Consider the following 12,367-nt stretch of genomic DNA (forward strand, 5'->3'; position numbering starts at 1 on the left):
ACCCAAGGCACTCATGCGCTTCAAAACAAGGAGTAAAGACGGGGGTCTTCCTATTCTGTTTGTTCCAAGCAACTGGCATTCAGAAATATACTATATTGGGAAGTTCCATTTGACTCACAGCTAATATCATTGTTTGTTGTTTCAGGTTGCTACTGTTCATAGGGAGTCCAAAGGAAAGGGGTGTGTGGTGCTTATATCCGATCTCTCAGTGACAGAAGAATTTTGGGGGACACCACCCTGGATGGGAGTAGGGCCGCTGTCCATGAACACATGCCTATGTGTCTGGGATACTAGGCACCTGTTATAGTTCCATTCTGTTGGTGGTCTTTCCTTTGGATAAGGGTCCTCTTATATACTGGCTGTGTATCTTGATAGACTGAGAAGAGCTTTTGAATTATCGTGCTGGAGGAGACTCTTGAGAGTCCCATGGACTGCAAGAAGATCAAACCTATCCATTCTTAAGGAAATCAGCCCTGAGTGCTCACTGGAAGGACAGATCGTGAAGCTGAGGCTCCAATACTTTGGCCACCTCATGAGAAGAGAAGAATCCTTGGAAAAGACCCTGACATTGGGAAAGATCTAGGGCACAAGGAGAAGGGGACGACAGAAGACAAGATGGTTGGACAGTGTTCTCGAAGCTATGAACATGAGTTTGACCAAACTGCGGGAGGCAGTGGAAGACAGGAGTGCCTGGCGTGCTCTGGTCCATGGGGTCACGAAGAGTCGGACACGACTAAACCATAGAATCATAGAATCATAGAGTTGGAAGAGACCACAAGGGCCATCCAGTCCAACCCCCTGCCAAGCAGGAAACACCATCAAAGCATTCCTGACAGATGGCTGTCAAGCCTCTGCTTAAAGACCTCCAAAGAAGGAGACTCCACCACACTCCTTGGCAGCAAATTCCACTGCCGAACAGCTCTTACTGTCAGGAAGTTCTTCCTAATGTTTAGGTGGAATTTTCTTTCTTGTAGTTTGAATCCGTTGCTCCGTGTCCGCTTCTCTGGAGCAGCAGAAAACAATCTTTCTCCCTCCTCTATATGACATCCTTTTATATATTTGAACATGGCTATCATATCACCCCTTAACCTTCTTAAACGACTAAACAACAACAATGTTTGTGTGTGTGAAAGTAATTATTATTATTTGTTTGTACCCCGCCCATCTGGCTGGGTTTCCCAGTCACTCTGGGCAGCTCCCAACAGAATAATGAAACACGATAAAACACCAAACATTAAAAACTTCACTAAACAGGGCTGCCTTCAGATGTCTTCTAAAAGTCAGATACAGTGGTACCTCTAGTTATGAACTTAATTTGTTCCGGAGGTCCATTCTTAACCTGAAACTGTTCTTAACTAAAGGCGTGCTTTTGCTAATGGGGCCTCTTGCTGCCACTGTGCCGCTGGCAAACGATTTCCATTCTCATCCTGGGGCAAAGTTCTCAACTCGAGGTAACTCTTCCAGGTTAGCGGAGTTTGTAACCTGGATCATTTGTAACCTGAGGCGTTTGTAACTCGAGGTACCACTGTAGTTATTTATCTCTTTGACATCTGATGGGAGCGCGTTCCACAAGGCGGGTGCCACTACCGAGAAGGCCCTCTGCCTGGTTCCCTGTAACTTCACTTCTTGCAGTGAGGGAATTGCCAGAAGGCTCTCAGAGCTGGACCTCAGTGTTCGGGCTGAACAATGGGGGTAGAGGCGAGGCCATTTAATAATGTTTAGCTTTTGAGCTGCTGTTTTGTTAGCAATGTTTTATAGATTGTAATTATCTATAATTGTTTTAGTGATGATTTGCCAATTGTGTAAGTCAACCGTGTGCTGTCAACGGTGATGCTGCAGTGTGAGGTTTATGGTTTGTAGGCCACTTTGGGATTTGCTTGAATGGAAGTGGCACAGAAATACAGCCAGCCATCGATATACCTGCCTTACATGAATTCGCCAACTTTATTAGAAACTATCTAAGCTGGCAGCTGTCACCAGTGCTTGTGACTAAGCTACACAATGGTGAAATACATCCTATTGAGACTTCAGGACCTGCTGTTCAGCTTCTGAGGGTAACGTTCTAGTAAAATGGAAAAGGCAGAACATTGTGTGACAGTGTGCTGTTTAGTTTGCACCTTAAATATAGCCTACTGCTTGTTGCTTTATGATGTTCTGCAGCCACTAAAGATGCCACTGTATAAACAACTCTTGGAAAAACACTGTTTAAGGAATAAATTTTCAAGTGTCAGCATCAGTTGCAGTAGACATTTTATCTAATCAGAAAAAAAATCTTAACAGAAATCATGTGTCTCCCCCCCTCCCCCGCCGCCGCCAATGACTAGTTTTCAAGTATGGAGACCCACCCAAAAGCTTGCTTAGTTATAGGGTTAACTTTTGGGTCTCCTAATTTTTGTCCAACTGTCACAATCTGGAAAGGTTCCAAATGGTAACCTGAGTCTTTGCATTTAACAGGAAACCAGGAGGTTAGAAGAACCGCTGTATGTCTGTGTGTGAGAGAGAATAGATGCGTGCAAACGCAAGAGAAGCAGGAAAAGGTGGATGTTACGGAAAAGGTGGATGTTAAGGGAACATGAGCTTTCATTGGTTAAAAATTAAAGAACTGCAATTCTGGAATAATACTGGAAAATCGGGCCAGCAGAAGAGCATTTACAGTGGATTACTAAGCTTCCCAAATCACCAAAGAAGTAAAGTCCAGCAATATAAGACTCCTTTGTAGCCAACTAAAAATACATTGTCAGTGGATTTGTCCAGTTTTATGTATAAGCAATACTTCTTTCACCTGAACTAATACTAGTAGTCATATAAGCCCCTTATTGCCATGTGCTGCATTTCCCCCCCTCTTTTTTTTTGCTAATCTTCAAGGATTTAGCTTCTTTGCCACATACCTCAGGGCACCAACTGATAAAGCTCAAACTCTCCGTTTTTCCAGGACACCAGCAGAGCAGCCTTGCAAAAAATGAAAATCACTCAAGAGATTTAAAAGGGGGGAAATTTATTTTCAAAATCCTGACTTGCAGCAAAGAGGTGGACTTTTTCGACTTTTTTATATATATAAAGCTTATCTGTCTAGATCAGTTTAAATTTTAATTCTATCCAGGGACTCTTTCATGCAGCCTGGCTTTAAAGTTTATCTTTTGACAGGGACTTTTCACCAAGGTAACAGGAAGCTTTGTCAATGTAATCTGCCCGAGATTATATGGCTTTCCCTATAATACAATATATTTTAGGACTATGAAGAATAGACTTTTAATAGGTGGTATTGTTCCATTATATTCCTAATGTTACACCGAATTCTAAAAAAACCAGGAGACAAAACCTAGACAAGAACCAGTTATGGAATGGCAGTGGAAAACTACATTCATGGGAATTATTTTTGAGTTTGTTCGCATGGCATGGCTTTGGTATAAATCCACCTCTCGCCCTGTATTGTGAAAGGCCATGGCTATGACAAATTAGTCAAAAACTATTGTCATCTATACATATTTATTTATAGGTGGTTTTTCACTGGGTAAGAATAATTCCCTACCTAGTTTGGTTATTAAGGGGATTTAAAGCGTGATTTCTTACCCCAAAGCTTGCAAGCTAAATAGAATAAAATAAAAAGAGAAGTAGAGAGATAGAGAGTGAAGAGGCAAATGGCTGGGGTGGATGGAAAAAGGTTGGAAAAGATGCACGCAGTTGCCAAAACCCAAATGACCTGATTTTCTCACTAAGGATACCACCCTGTCACCCACCTACTCCCAAGCAGACTGCGTATCTTTGAGTTGAGACAAACTTCCCTTGCCTAAGCCTGTTCTTTCCCCAGGACCTCCTCTTTTCTCAGAGGGGAGGACTGCTGCCTCTTTGAAACTGGGGACTAGATTAACTGAGACAACGCAGATGCCTCTCACCAATGTATCTCCAATTCAGCCCTCGCTGCAGATGGTTGGGCTATGGGGAGCCAACAGCCATCAGTATTGGCAGCCTGATTTACATGCAATGCTAAACCATTGTTTAGTGCTAGTGAGAGAGCCCCATCCCCTCTCCTACTCCTGCATGGCCAGGAGAACTTCTACTGAGTTTTGATTCATTTTTAAAGAATCCGAGTTTCAGATTATTGTACCAGCTAGGGGTCCTGGTTTAAAACGATGATCGGTTTAATAAATCTCCTTTATAACTTATGGTTTGAAATTGACTTATTATGAAATTGAGCACTACCGTGTTTCTCCAAAAATAAGACACTGTCTTATATTTTTCCTCAAAAAAACCACACTATGGCTTATTTTCAGGGGATGTCTTATATTTTTCCTCCTCCTGCCACGGCCGGCATTGCTGTTGTGCCTATCACTATGTCTTATTTTCGGGGTATGGCTTATATTCCTTGAATGCTTAAAAATCCTGCTATGGCTTATTTTATGACTACGTCTTAAAATAGGAGAAACAGGGTATTTGTTCAAACCAGGACAGCTGAGATACAGGTTAATTCTGTGTCCAGGGCATAGCTGAGACCCTACCTGCCTATGCACTGTCTCACCAGAGTGCTACATGCGCTGGTAATCTCCTGCAATGTGCTCTATGTGGGGCTACCACTGAAGGTGACTCGGAAATTACAACTAATCCAGAATGTGGCAGCTAGACTGGTGATTGGGAGCAGTTACTAGTTACCAGTCCTAAACGATCTACAATGTCTCCCAGTAAGTTTCTGAGCACAATTCAAAGTGTTGGTGCTGACCTTTAAAGCCCTAAACGGCCTCGGACCTGAATACCTGAAGGAGCGTCTCCACCCCCATCGTCTAGCCCAGACACTGAGATCCAGCTCCAAGGACCTTCTGGCAGTTCCCTCACTGCAAGGCAAACAGCTACAGGGAACCAGGCAGAGGGCCTTCTCGGTAGTGGCACCCACCCTGTGGAACACTCTCCCAAAGATGTCAAGCAGATAAACAACTACTTTAACCCAGGAAAATCTTCTCAAAAGTCGGGGGTCGTCTTATACGCCAGGTCGTATTTCTTATATGGTGAGTATATCCCAAACTCTATATTTTAACTGGAAAAGTTGGGGGTCGTCTTATACGCCCAGTCGTCTTATACGCAGGAATATACGGTATTTCACTTTTAGAAGACATCTGAAGGCAGCCCTGAAGGGACGTTTTTAATGGTTGATGTTTTACTGTGTTTTTAATGTTTTGTTGGGAGCTGCCCAGAGTGGCAGGGGCAACCCGCTCAGATGGGCAGCATATAAATAAAGTAGTAGTAGTAGTAGTAGTAGTAGTAGTAGTTATAATAGAGGAGGGAGCAATCTAATGCCAGTGAAAAATAGGAGCTAGATGTACAGAGAACTGATTTATTTTGGAAATTGGAATACAAGACAGAAAATGTAAAGTACCCTTTTGGAGATGCAGTGCTGGACCAATAAAGACAGAGGTCATAAATACAATTTCAATTTTACCCTTGCCTCCAACACCCCTATTGTCCTATTCATTTTTAGACTGCAAGCTTGCCTGTGTATGTAACCTCAAGTAATGCTTCGGAAACTGATATAGTCCCCCTATATCAGGGGTGTCCAAACTTTTTTCAAAGAGGGCCAGATTTGATGAAGTGAGGGCTAACCAAAGTTGTTGACCTTTTTTAGGACTTAAGTTGTGAAGTTGTTGAGCTTCTTTTAGTATTGAGGTTATTGAGGTGTTTTTTGGATTTTACCCCAGGAAATAAACTGCCACAGGGGCCGGATTAAACCGACCAGTGGGCTGGATTAGGCCCCCAAAATGGACATTGGACATGCCTGCCCTATATGAATAGTACAGGTGCATTAACTTGAACATGCTGAAATTTTAAAAGAAGACTTAGGGTAGGGTAAAGGTGAAAACTGCAGAAAAGGTGTGGATTTAGGGATCTGGTGTGGGAAGCTGAGCAATAAAGAACCCCACCACAAAATACACCAATTGCTTACTTTTTCATGTTTGTGTTTCTCTTTTTCCTTTTCTTTCTTCTCCCTCTCCTTCTTTTCTTTCTCTTTCTCCTTCTTCTCCTTTTCCTTGTCCTTCTCCCTCTCTTTCTTCTTCTTCTTCTCCTTTTTGTCCTTCTTCTTTTCTTTGGGCTTCTCCTTCTCCTCAAAGAGCTTTTCAGGAAGTATCGTCGGGAGGGCCGGCAACAGCGACGGGAGTTTCATGGCAGTTGGGGTGCTAAACAAGGGCAGGGGCAGGTCTTTGGGAGGCAGAACAAGAGGCACCGATGAAGATTTATTCTTGCCTTTATTTTTCTCTTTAACTTTCTCTTTGTCTTTCTTGTCTTTATCTTTCTTGCCTTTATCTTTCTTCTTGTCTTTATGCTTCTCTCGTTCTTTCTTGGTGCTGCCATCTTTTACCTTCACTTTTGGCTCATCATCAAAGTTTTTAATTTTGAACTTGTACGGATCCAAGTCATCATCTCTGATCAAGTCCTTCCAAGGAAATTTTACTTCTTTGCCTCTGTCTTTGTCTTTATCCTTGTCTTTGTTTTTCTCCTTGTCTTTGTTCTTCTCTTTATTCTTCTCCTTGTCTTTGTTCTTCTCCTTCTTCTTCATTTTTGTTTTCAACTCTTTCGTCAGCTTCTTCATAACTTCTACTGAGGAAGCCAGCTTTGTTTTCTCCTCGTAAACTTTGAGCAGAGGCTCTGGAGTTGGTGGAGAAGCAGAGGGAGATGAGAAATAAGGGAAGTTTGCTGGCAAATTGGCAGGAGGACCCATATTTGCTTTTCGAATGACCTCGTCTATGGAGTCATCCATCGTCCATGAAATGTCTGAGCTTGACGTTCCACCAGAGGGAGGAACTGGGGTGCTTCCTGCTTTATTTAAGCTGCTGTTGGCTGAAACAGAAGCTTTGGGGGTTGTAGTCTCTGACACAGGCATTCTTTTAGGGCTAGTGAAAACATCCCCTTCCGATTCTGACCCTGAGGAAAACTCGAATGGGTCCGGGTCCCGTTCAGCACAAGCACGAGCAATTACAGCATCAATGGAATCGTCAATTGTCTTGTCGAGCACGGCCACTTTCTTTGCCGGATTCTCACTGTTTGGTTTCCCAGGGTCAACGGGGGTTGGCCCTTGTTTTATTTGGATATCCTCTTTCCCCATCTTTTCACTTAATGCTGCCAAGGGCGTTCTACTCGGGGTCTCCTGCTTAACTGCTACCTGAGGGACGTGAACCGGAACCTTTGGACTCTTAGGACTTCTGGGGCTCTTAGATCGGCCCGGCGATTTCTTCTCTTTGGGTCCAGTTTTTGGAGAGCGGATGGGGCTTCCGGCTACTGCTGGTGATGGAGGAACTTTGGGCACCTTAGTTTTCTGCCCTGGGGAGTTCGTTTTCACCTTTGCTTTAGGTGTAAATGCTCTCGGCTCCAACGGTTTGGAAACTGGCAACTGTGATTTTGCAATGGGAGCCAGTACAGGCGGTTCTGGAGAGAGAGGAGCCACGTCAGCACCATCCTGAACGCAAACTGGGGAAAGCATGGGGGGCACCTTCTGGGCATTGATTGAACTAAGAGGCTCACGCGGTTCCACCATCCCGTCTGGACTATCTCCTTTCACGCTAGCTAGTTTTGGCCGCTTCGTGGCAGGCATTTCCTCAGATTCGGGACTTTCTAATGGCCTCTTGCTCAAGTAGTTTTCATCGTTGACAGCCTCCTCTTCTTCCATTTCTCCCTCTTCCTCCAAAGGTACCTGCATGGCTTCTGCCGAAGTCCCGCCATCAGTGGGCACCTGCTCTTCCTCTTCCTCTGTTGCAAGAAACAAGTAAAGGAAAAGTTGTTAGCTTACTTAAGATAATGGCACAGCTTTCTATAAAGAGATCACAAGAAGTAAGCTCACATGGATTGAATGACTCGGTCTAAGAAATGTACAAAAACAAAGCATTTCACTTATCAGATACAATATACAGATTAAATGGTACACAACAGCACTTTATTCATATGGTATCTTTTTCATATTTTCAGAGAAATCCACTCTACTGCTTTTTTTAAAATCCACTACATCTACCATTTCAATTGGAGCCAACTGCAGCATCTCCCTCCATGTCAAGTGACTGTCTGCTTCTTTGGATCAAAATATCACAACCAGAGGAGAGATTCTAGGTGTGCTAGATTTTGCTAGAGGGCCAAGGAAATATATATCCTCAGAGAGAGAGAAATGTCTTATTTCCTTCCTTCCTTCCTTCAACCAACCAACCAACCTGAAACAAGATTTTTACTGAGTTTCACTGAAGTTACGTGTAAAGTAGCAAGGAAGCAAGAGCGGACCAAATAAATAAAAAGCAAAACATAAACAACTCTGGTTGACCACCGTGAGTTTTATCCAGTGCTGTGCGAGTGGATTTTCACTAGCACAGCAAGATTTCCCGTTTCTCTCCTAGGGGTTCTCTCCCTAAGCACCCCTAAATATCTGTTCCAGAGTGTCCCCCAATAGTCTAGAACAGATTATGCATGTGTGCAGGAAGCTACAGGGGAAAGTAGGAGGAACGTTCCATTGTGCAAGCATATATATATATATATATACATATATATGTAGCAGCAAGAAAATATAGCTGGTCATCTAGAATCAAATGTCCCCTAATATGTGACACTTTTTGCTTATGTCAGGGTGCATAGCTTTTTTAAAATCAATGTAGCTACATGGAGTTGTAGTCAATGTTTTTTTTCCTGTCCTTCCTCCCAAAGGAGCCCAGGGAGGTTAGATATATTCAGAGTCGACCAACTGAAATCAAAGAATGAGATTATTTCAGTAGGTTTACTCTGAGTAGCACTTGGTTGGATACAACCAACAGTTCAATCACAGAATGATTCTCTAGCTCTACTACTGTTAAATAACCTCTGTATATTCATTTACCCAACTTCATAAAAAAAAAGTCTGTCTGGCTTGACCTTAGCAACACAAGTGTGGGCGCAGTACACACTCGTCTTTCGCTTAACTATATGTCAGGGCTGGTGTGCAGCTTCCCACGACCAAAGACCAGCAAGGCTCCGTGATGGCTTTTCAGAATTTAATGCTATATAGACATGTACAGTTCAGAGTTCAGAAAGACATGACTGCCTATTCAGAGTCAGAATCTGGAACTGGTGCGTGTCTTGATCTACGCCAGCAAAACAACCTCGGCCCGCCTCGTTTCCTTCTTTGCTCCAGGGAGGGAGCGGGGCCATACCCCTCCCCCAAACTGCCAAACAGCCTCCTCGATTCCCCAACTTCCGATACCTCCCCTGCCGCAGTACCTTCAGACACCTACTCTCCTCCACACGCATTGGTAGCATCCCTAGACCCCTCAGCCTCGCTCAAAGCCCTTGCACCGCCTTCCGGCTCGTGCTGCAGCCAGCCCTCCTCTTGCTCGTCTGGTCCGCTTAGTTCCTGTCCCTGGGCGAACTTGCTCCCCACCCAGGGTCCCCTGACACTATATAGCGGCCCTCGTTTATCCTCTTCCACCAAGAGGCTGCTTTTGAAGCTTGGTAATTGCAAAAAAAATTAAAACTCCAGCATGAAAGCAACCTGTAGATGCCATTAGTGAGAAATACCCAGAATTATTCGGTTTTTGGAAGGTGGCTGCAAGGAGGAATGAGCATGCAATTTTGTTATTTTAACAAACATTTTTTTAAAAAAAATTAAATAAAATATTATTCTGAAACTGTGCAAAGTCTTCCTTTATTCTGAATCCAACTTAAAGAATCTCATTTGGAAGAGTTTCCTTTCAGGCTATGGGAGGGGATGTTACTTCCCTCTAAAATGTGTCAATGCCCCGATTTAGAGAGAGTTGAGTCAAGAGCCCTGGGCTGAAGCATGAATGAGTGCCAGCATCACAAATTAAGTAAAACGAGCTAACAAGTCAAGCTTTTGCCAAGGCCCAGAGGATTTACAGCAGCCAGTCCAGAGTGGAGACTTTGCCCGGGGATAAAGCCTTAGCCTTCTGTGAAAAACAGAAAAGTGTTAGGCAGTTCAGTTTTGCTTGGATGGGCATGCACATTTCTGTCTCTTAAAAAAAAAAGGCAAATCACTCTTGACTGAGTCGGCACCTGCTAGAAATAGACTGAACCGCCAGTTTTTGTGCTGCAGGTTTCTCAAATCTGGTTCAATCATTATCTGATGTATTATGGGAATGAAATATGCTTTCTTGCCCTATAATGGTATGAATTAAGAGGGGAATGTGTGGTTGTGCTGGAAAAACATTTCAAATTCATAGGGAACAGCTTCCAAGTTATAGATGTCAGCCCAATGCAGGCCTGGAAAAATGCCTTCGCGTTGCTTAGTTCCCTGCATCAAATTCCAAGGGGCCCAAGGAACTATGATTTTCCCTACCCCAGTTCAGAAGATACCTCTGATCACCCGCAAAAACACCATTCAATAGCTCCTCCTTCCGACAGTCCATCAAGAGTTATTAACAAGTTCTCTGAAAAGTTTTTCAGGCAGATGTTGACAGGCCTACTAAAAGCCAAATATATTCTAGGTACAGTATCTTGCGTTCTTACAAGAGCATCTGTGAGGGACAAGGGATACAGGGAAGTCCCTCCCATCTTAAGTTCCAGCCCATCACCAAGCGCTGGAGAGAGTAAGGAGAGCTCTGCCTCCAGCGGAGAGTCAGGAAGTGGTGTCCGAGGCTCAGGCAGGGTTGTGGAGCCCATGCCTCAGGTGGGACAGGAAGTTGGACGCACGGGGGGGAGGCCAATCCCCCCAACTCCCGAATTGCGACGCAAACGTAGGGGGAAGAGGTTGGGTCTGCCAAAGTTGTGGTGCTGGAAGAAAACGCGCCAATCGCCATTCGGGAGTTCTGACACCTCACCTTAAGGATGCATTTTTATTGCTCTGAACACTGTAAATAATCAGCACTTAATAAAAGCCTTAAAAGACCATGCTGGAGTCGTTACTCTAGAGTAGCCATACCAGGCCCTCTGACAGCATCTGAAAAGCTAAACCTCTTTCTAGACTGTATCAATTCAGACAAAAGGTGAGCTTTCACATGATTATGTTCCTTCACAGCAAAATACAAAAATTTCTACTATTTATGAATATGATTTATAGGCTACCTATTAACTCACGTTCTCTGGGTTTCTGTTAAACGCACTGTACGTGTAGAAAACCAAATGTCGGGGAAAGACTAAGTTTGAATTCTTCTCTCTGACATGCTAGTTTTCAGCGTGCAGGAAATATTTCTGGATGCAGGACCATTCGATCCTATGAGCCCCCACCTGTAGCCTGCAGCCTCAAAACAGGTTTACCACTTCACCTGTTCTTTGTGAGCACTAGACTTGAGTAATTGTGCATTGCCACTCTTCAATACGCAGGACAGCTGATAAATAATTCCAGGTTATACCCTGAATGAACGCGGTGCTACAATCCAACAATCTGATAACAGCTCACAAGAAGCCAGTTATTAGAGAGAGAAAGAAATCCTAGCCATTTTGTATGGCATGGGAAGGGGGCGGGCTGTAATGGAGTGCCTTACACTTCTTAAAGGCCTGGGTTCCTCCACTACTAAAATAGCTACAACATACACCTCAGCCCAAGCTTTGAGTACTGCGCTATCCCTGTAAAGCTGGCTGGAGGACCCCTTGCCTGTTTGTACTTTGTCCAGAGAAGAGACAAGGAGGTTGTGAACACGGCAAAGATCATTAAGGTCACTTACTATGCCACTTCCAATTCAGGTGCTACACACCTGGCAAGCTTTTGCTGTTATATCAGAAGGGGTGTCCTGTGAAAAAGCTGCCCTTAAAGGAGCTCCAACATTAGCCTGATACTGCTCTAGAATCACATGGCCTGGAAACAGGGCAGTCTCGAGCAGGTCGGGCGCCCTGGCGCTGAGGGGTGGAGATTGCTCCGGCGCCCCCGCAGGGCGCAGCATGGTTTCCGCGCGGCTTTGCCGCGCAGCGCCCCACCTACCAGCTACCCATCTACCTAGAACTGGCCCTGCCTGAAAACTATGGTTCAGGAACTGCTGCAAATTTCTTGATAATGTCTTCAAGTGCTTGGAGACCAGCCATTCACAACTGGTCAGTGGCAGCCATAAATGCCAGGCAAATAAGATCAGAGAGGTGAAGAACTAGAAGGTCATATTCTCCTACTGAGCACATTCAACAGTACAGAATAAAACAGTACAAAATAAAACGTAGTGATGCCTTCACAGCAACCTCAGAAAAGCCACTACTAAAATGGAAGAGCTTGAGCAAGCAAAACGTTAGCCAATATTAGTGATGCTGTAGCCGAGAGGTGTGGACCTCTTTCTACCCAAGGGCTGCATTCCAACATGGGCAACTTTCGGCAGCGGAACCAAAAGCAGAAGTGTGCAGGGTGATGGACTAACAACAAATAATAATGATAATGGTAATAATAATTTTATTATTTATATGCCAGCCATCTGATTGGGTTGCCCCAGCCACTCTG

The 12,367-nt window shown here is 44.1% G+C and overlaps 1 protein-coding gene across 2 annotated transcripts in view; it reads right to left on the minus strand.

The window, feature by feature from the left end:
• Window positions 1–12,367, minus strand: part of TAF3 (TATA-box binding protein associated factor 3) — a 140,421-nt gene that overhangs the window by 37,460 nt on the left and 90,594 nt on the right. For both annotated transcript variants that reach the window (XM_035128439.3, XM_035128438.3), the window contains exon 3: window positions 5,930–7,728. In XM_035128439.3, the coding sequence (XP_034984330.1) occupies window positions 5,930–7,728 (1,799 nt within the window). The remainder of the gene's footprint in view (window positions 1–5,929; window positions 7,729–12,367) is intronic.

Source organism: Zootoca vivipara, chromosome 9 (assembly GCF_965207765.1).
Source record: "Zootoca vivipara chromosome 9, rZooViv2.hap1.1, whole genome shotgun sequence".
In the NCBI taxonomy this organism is placed as follows: Eukaryota; Metazoa; Chordata; class Lepidosauria; order Squamata; family Lacertidae; genus Zootoca; species Zootoca vivipara.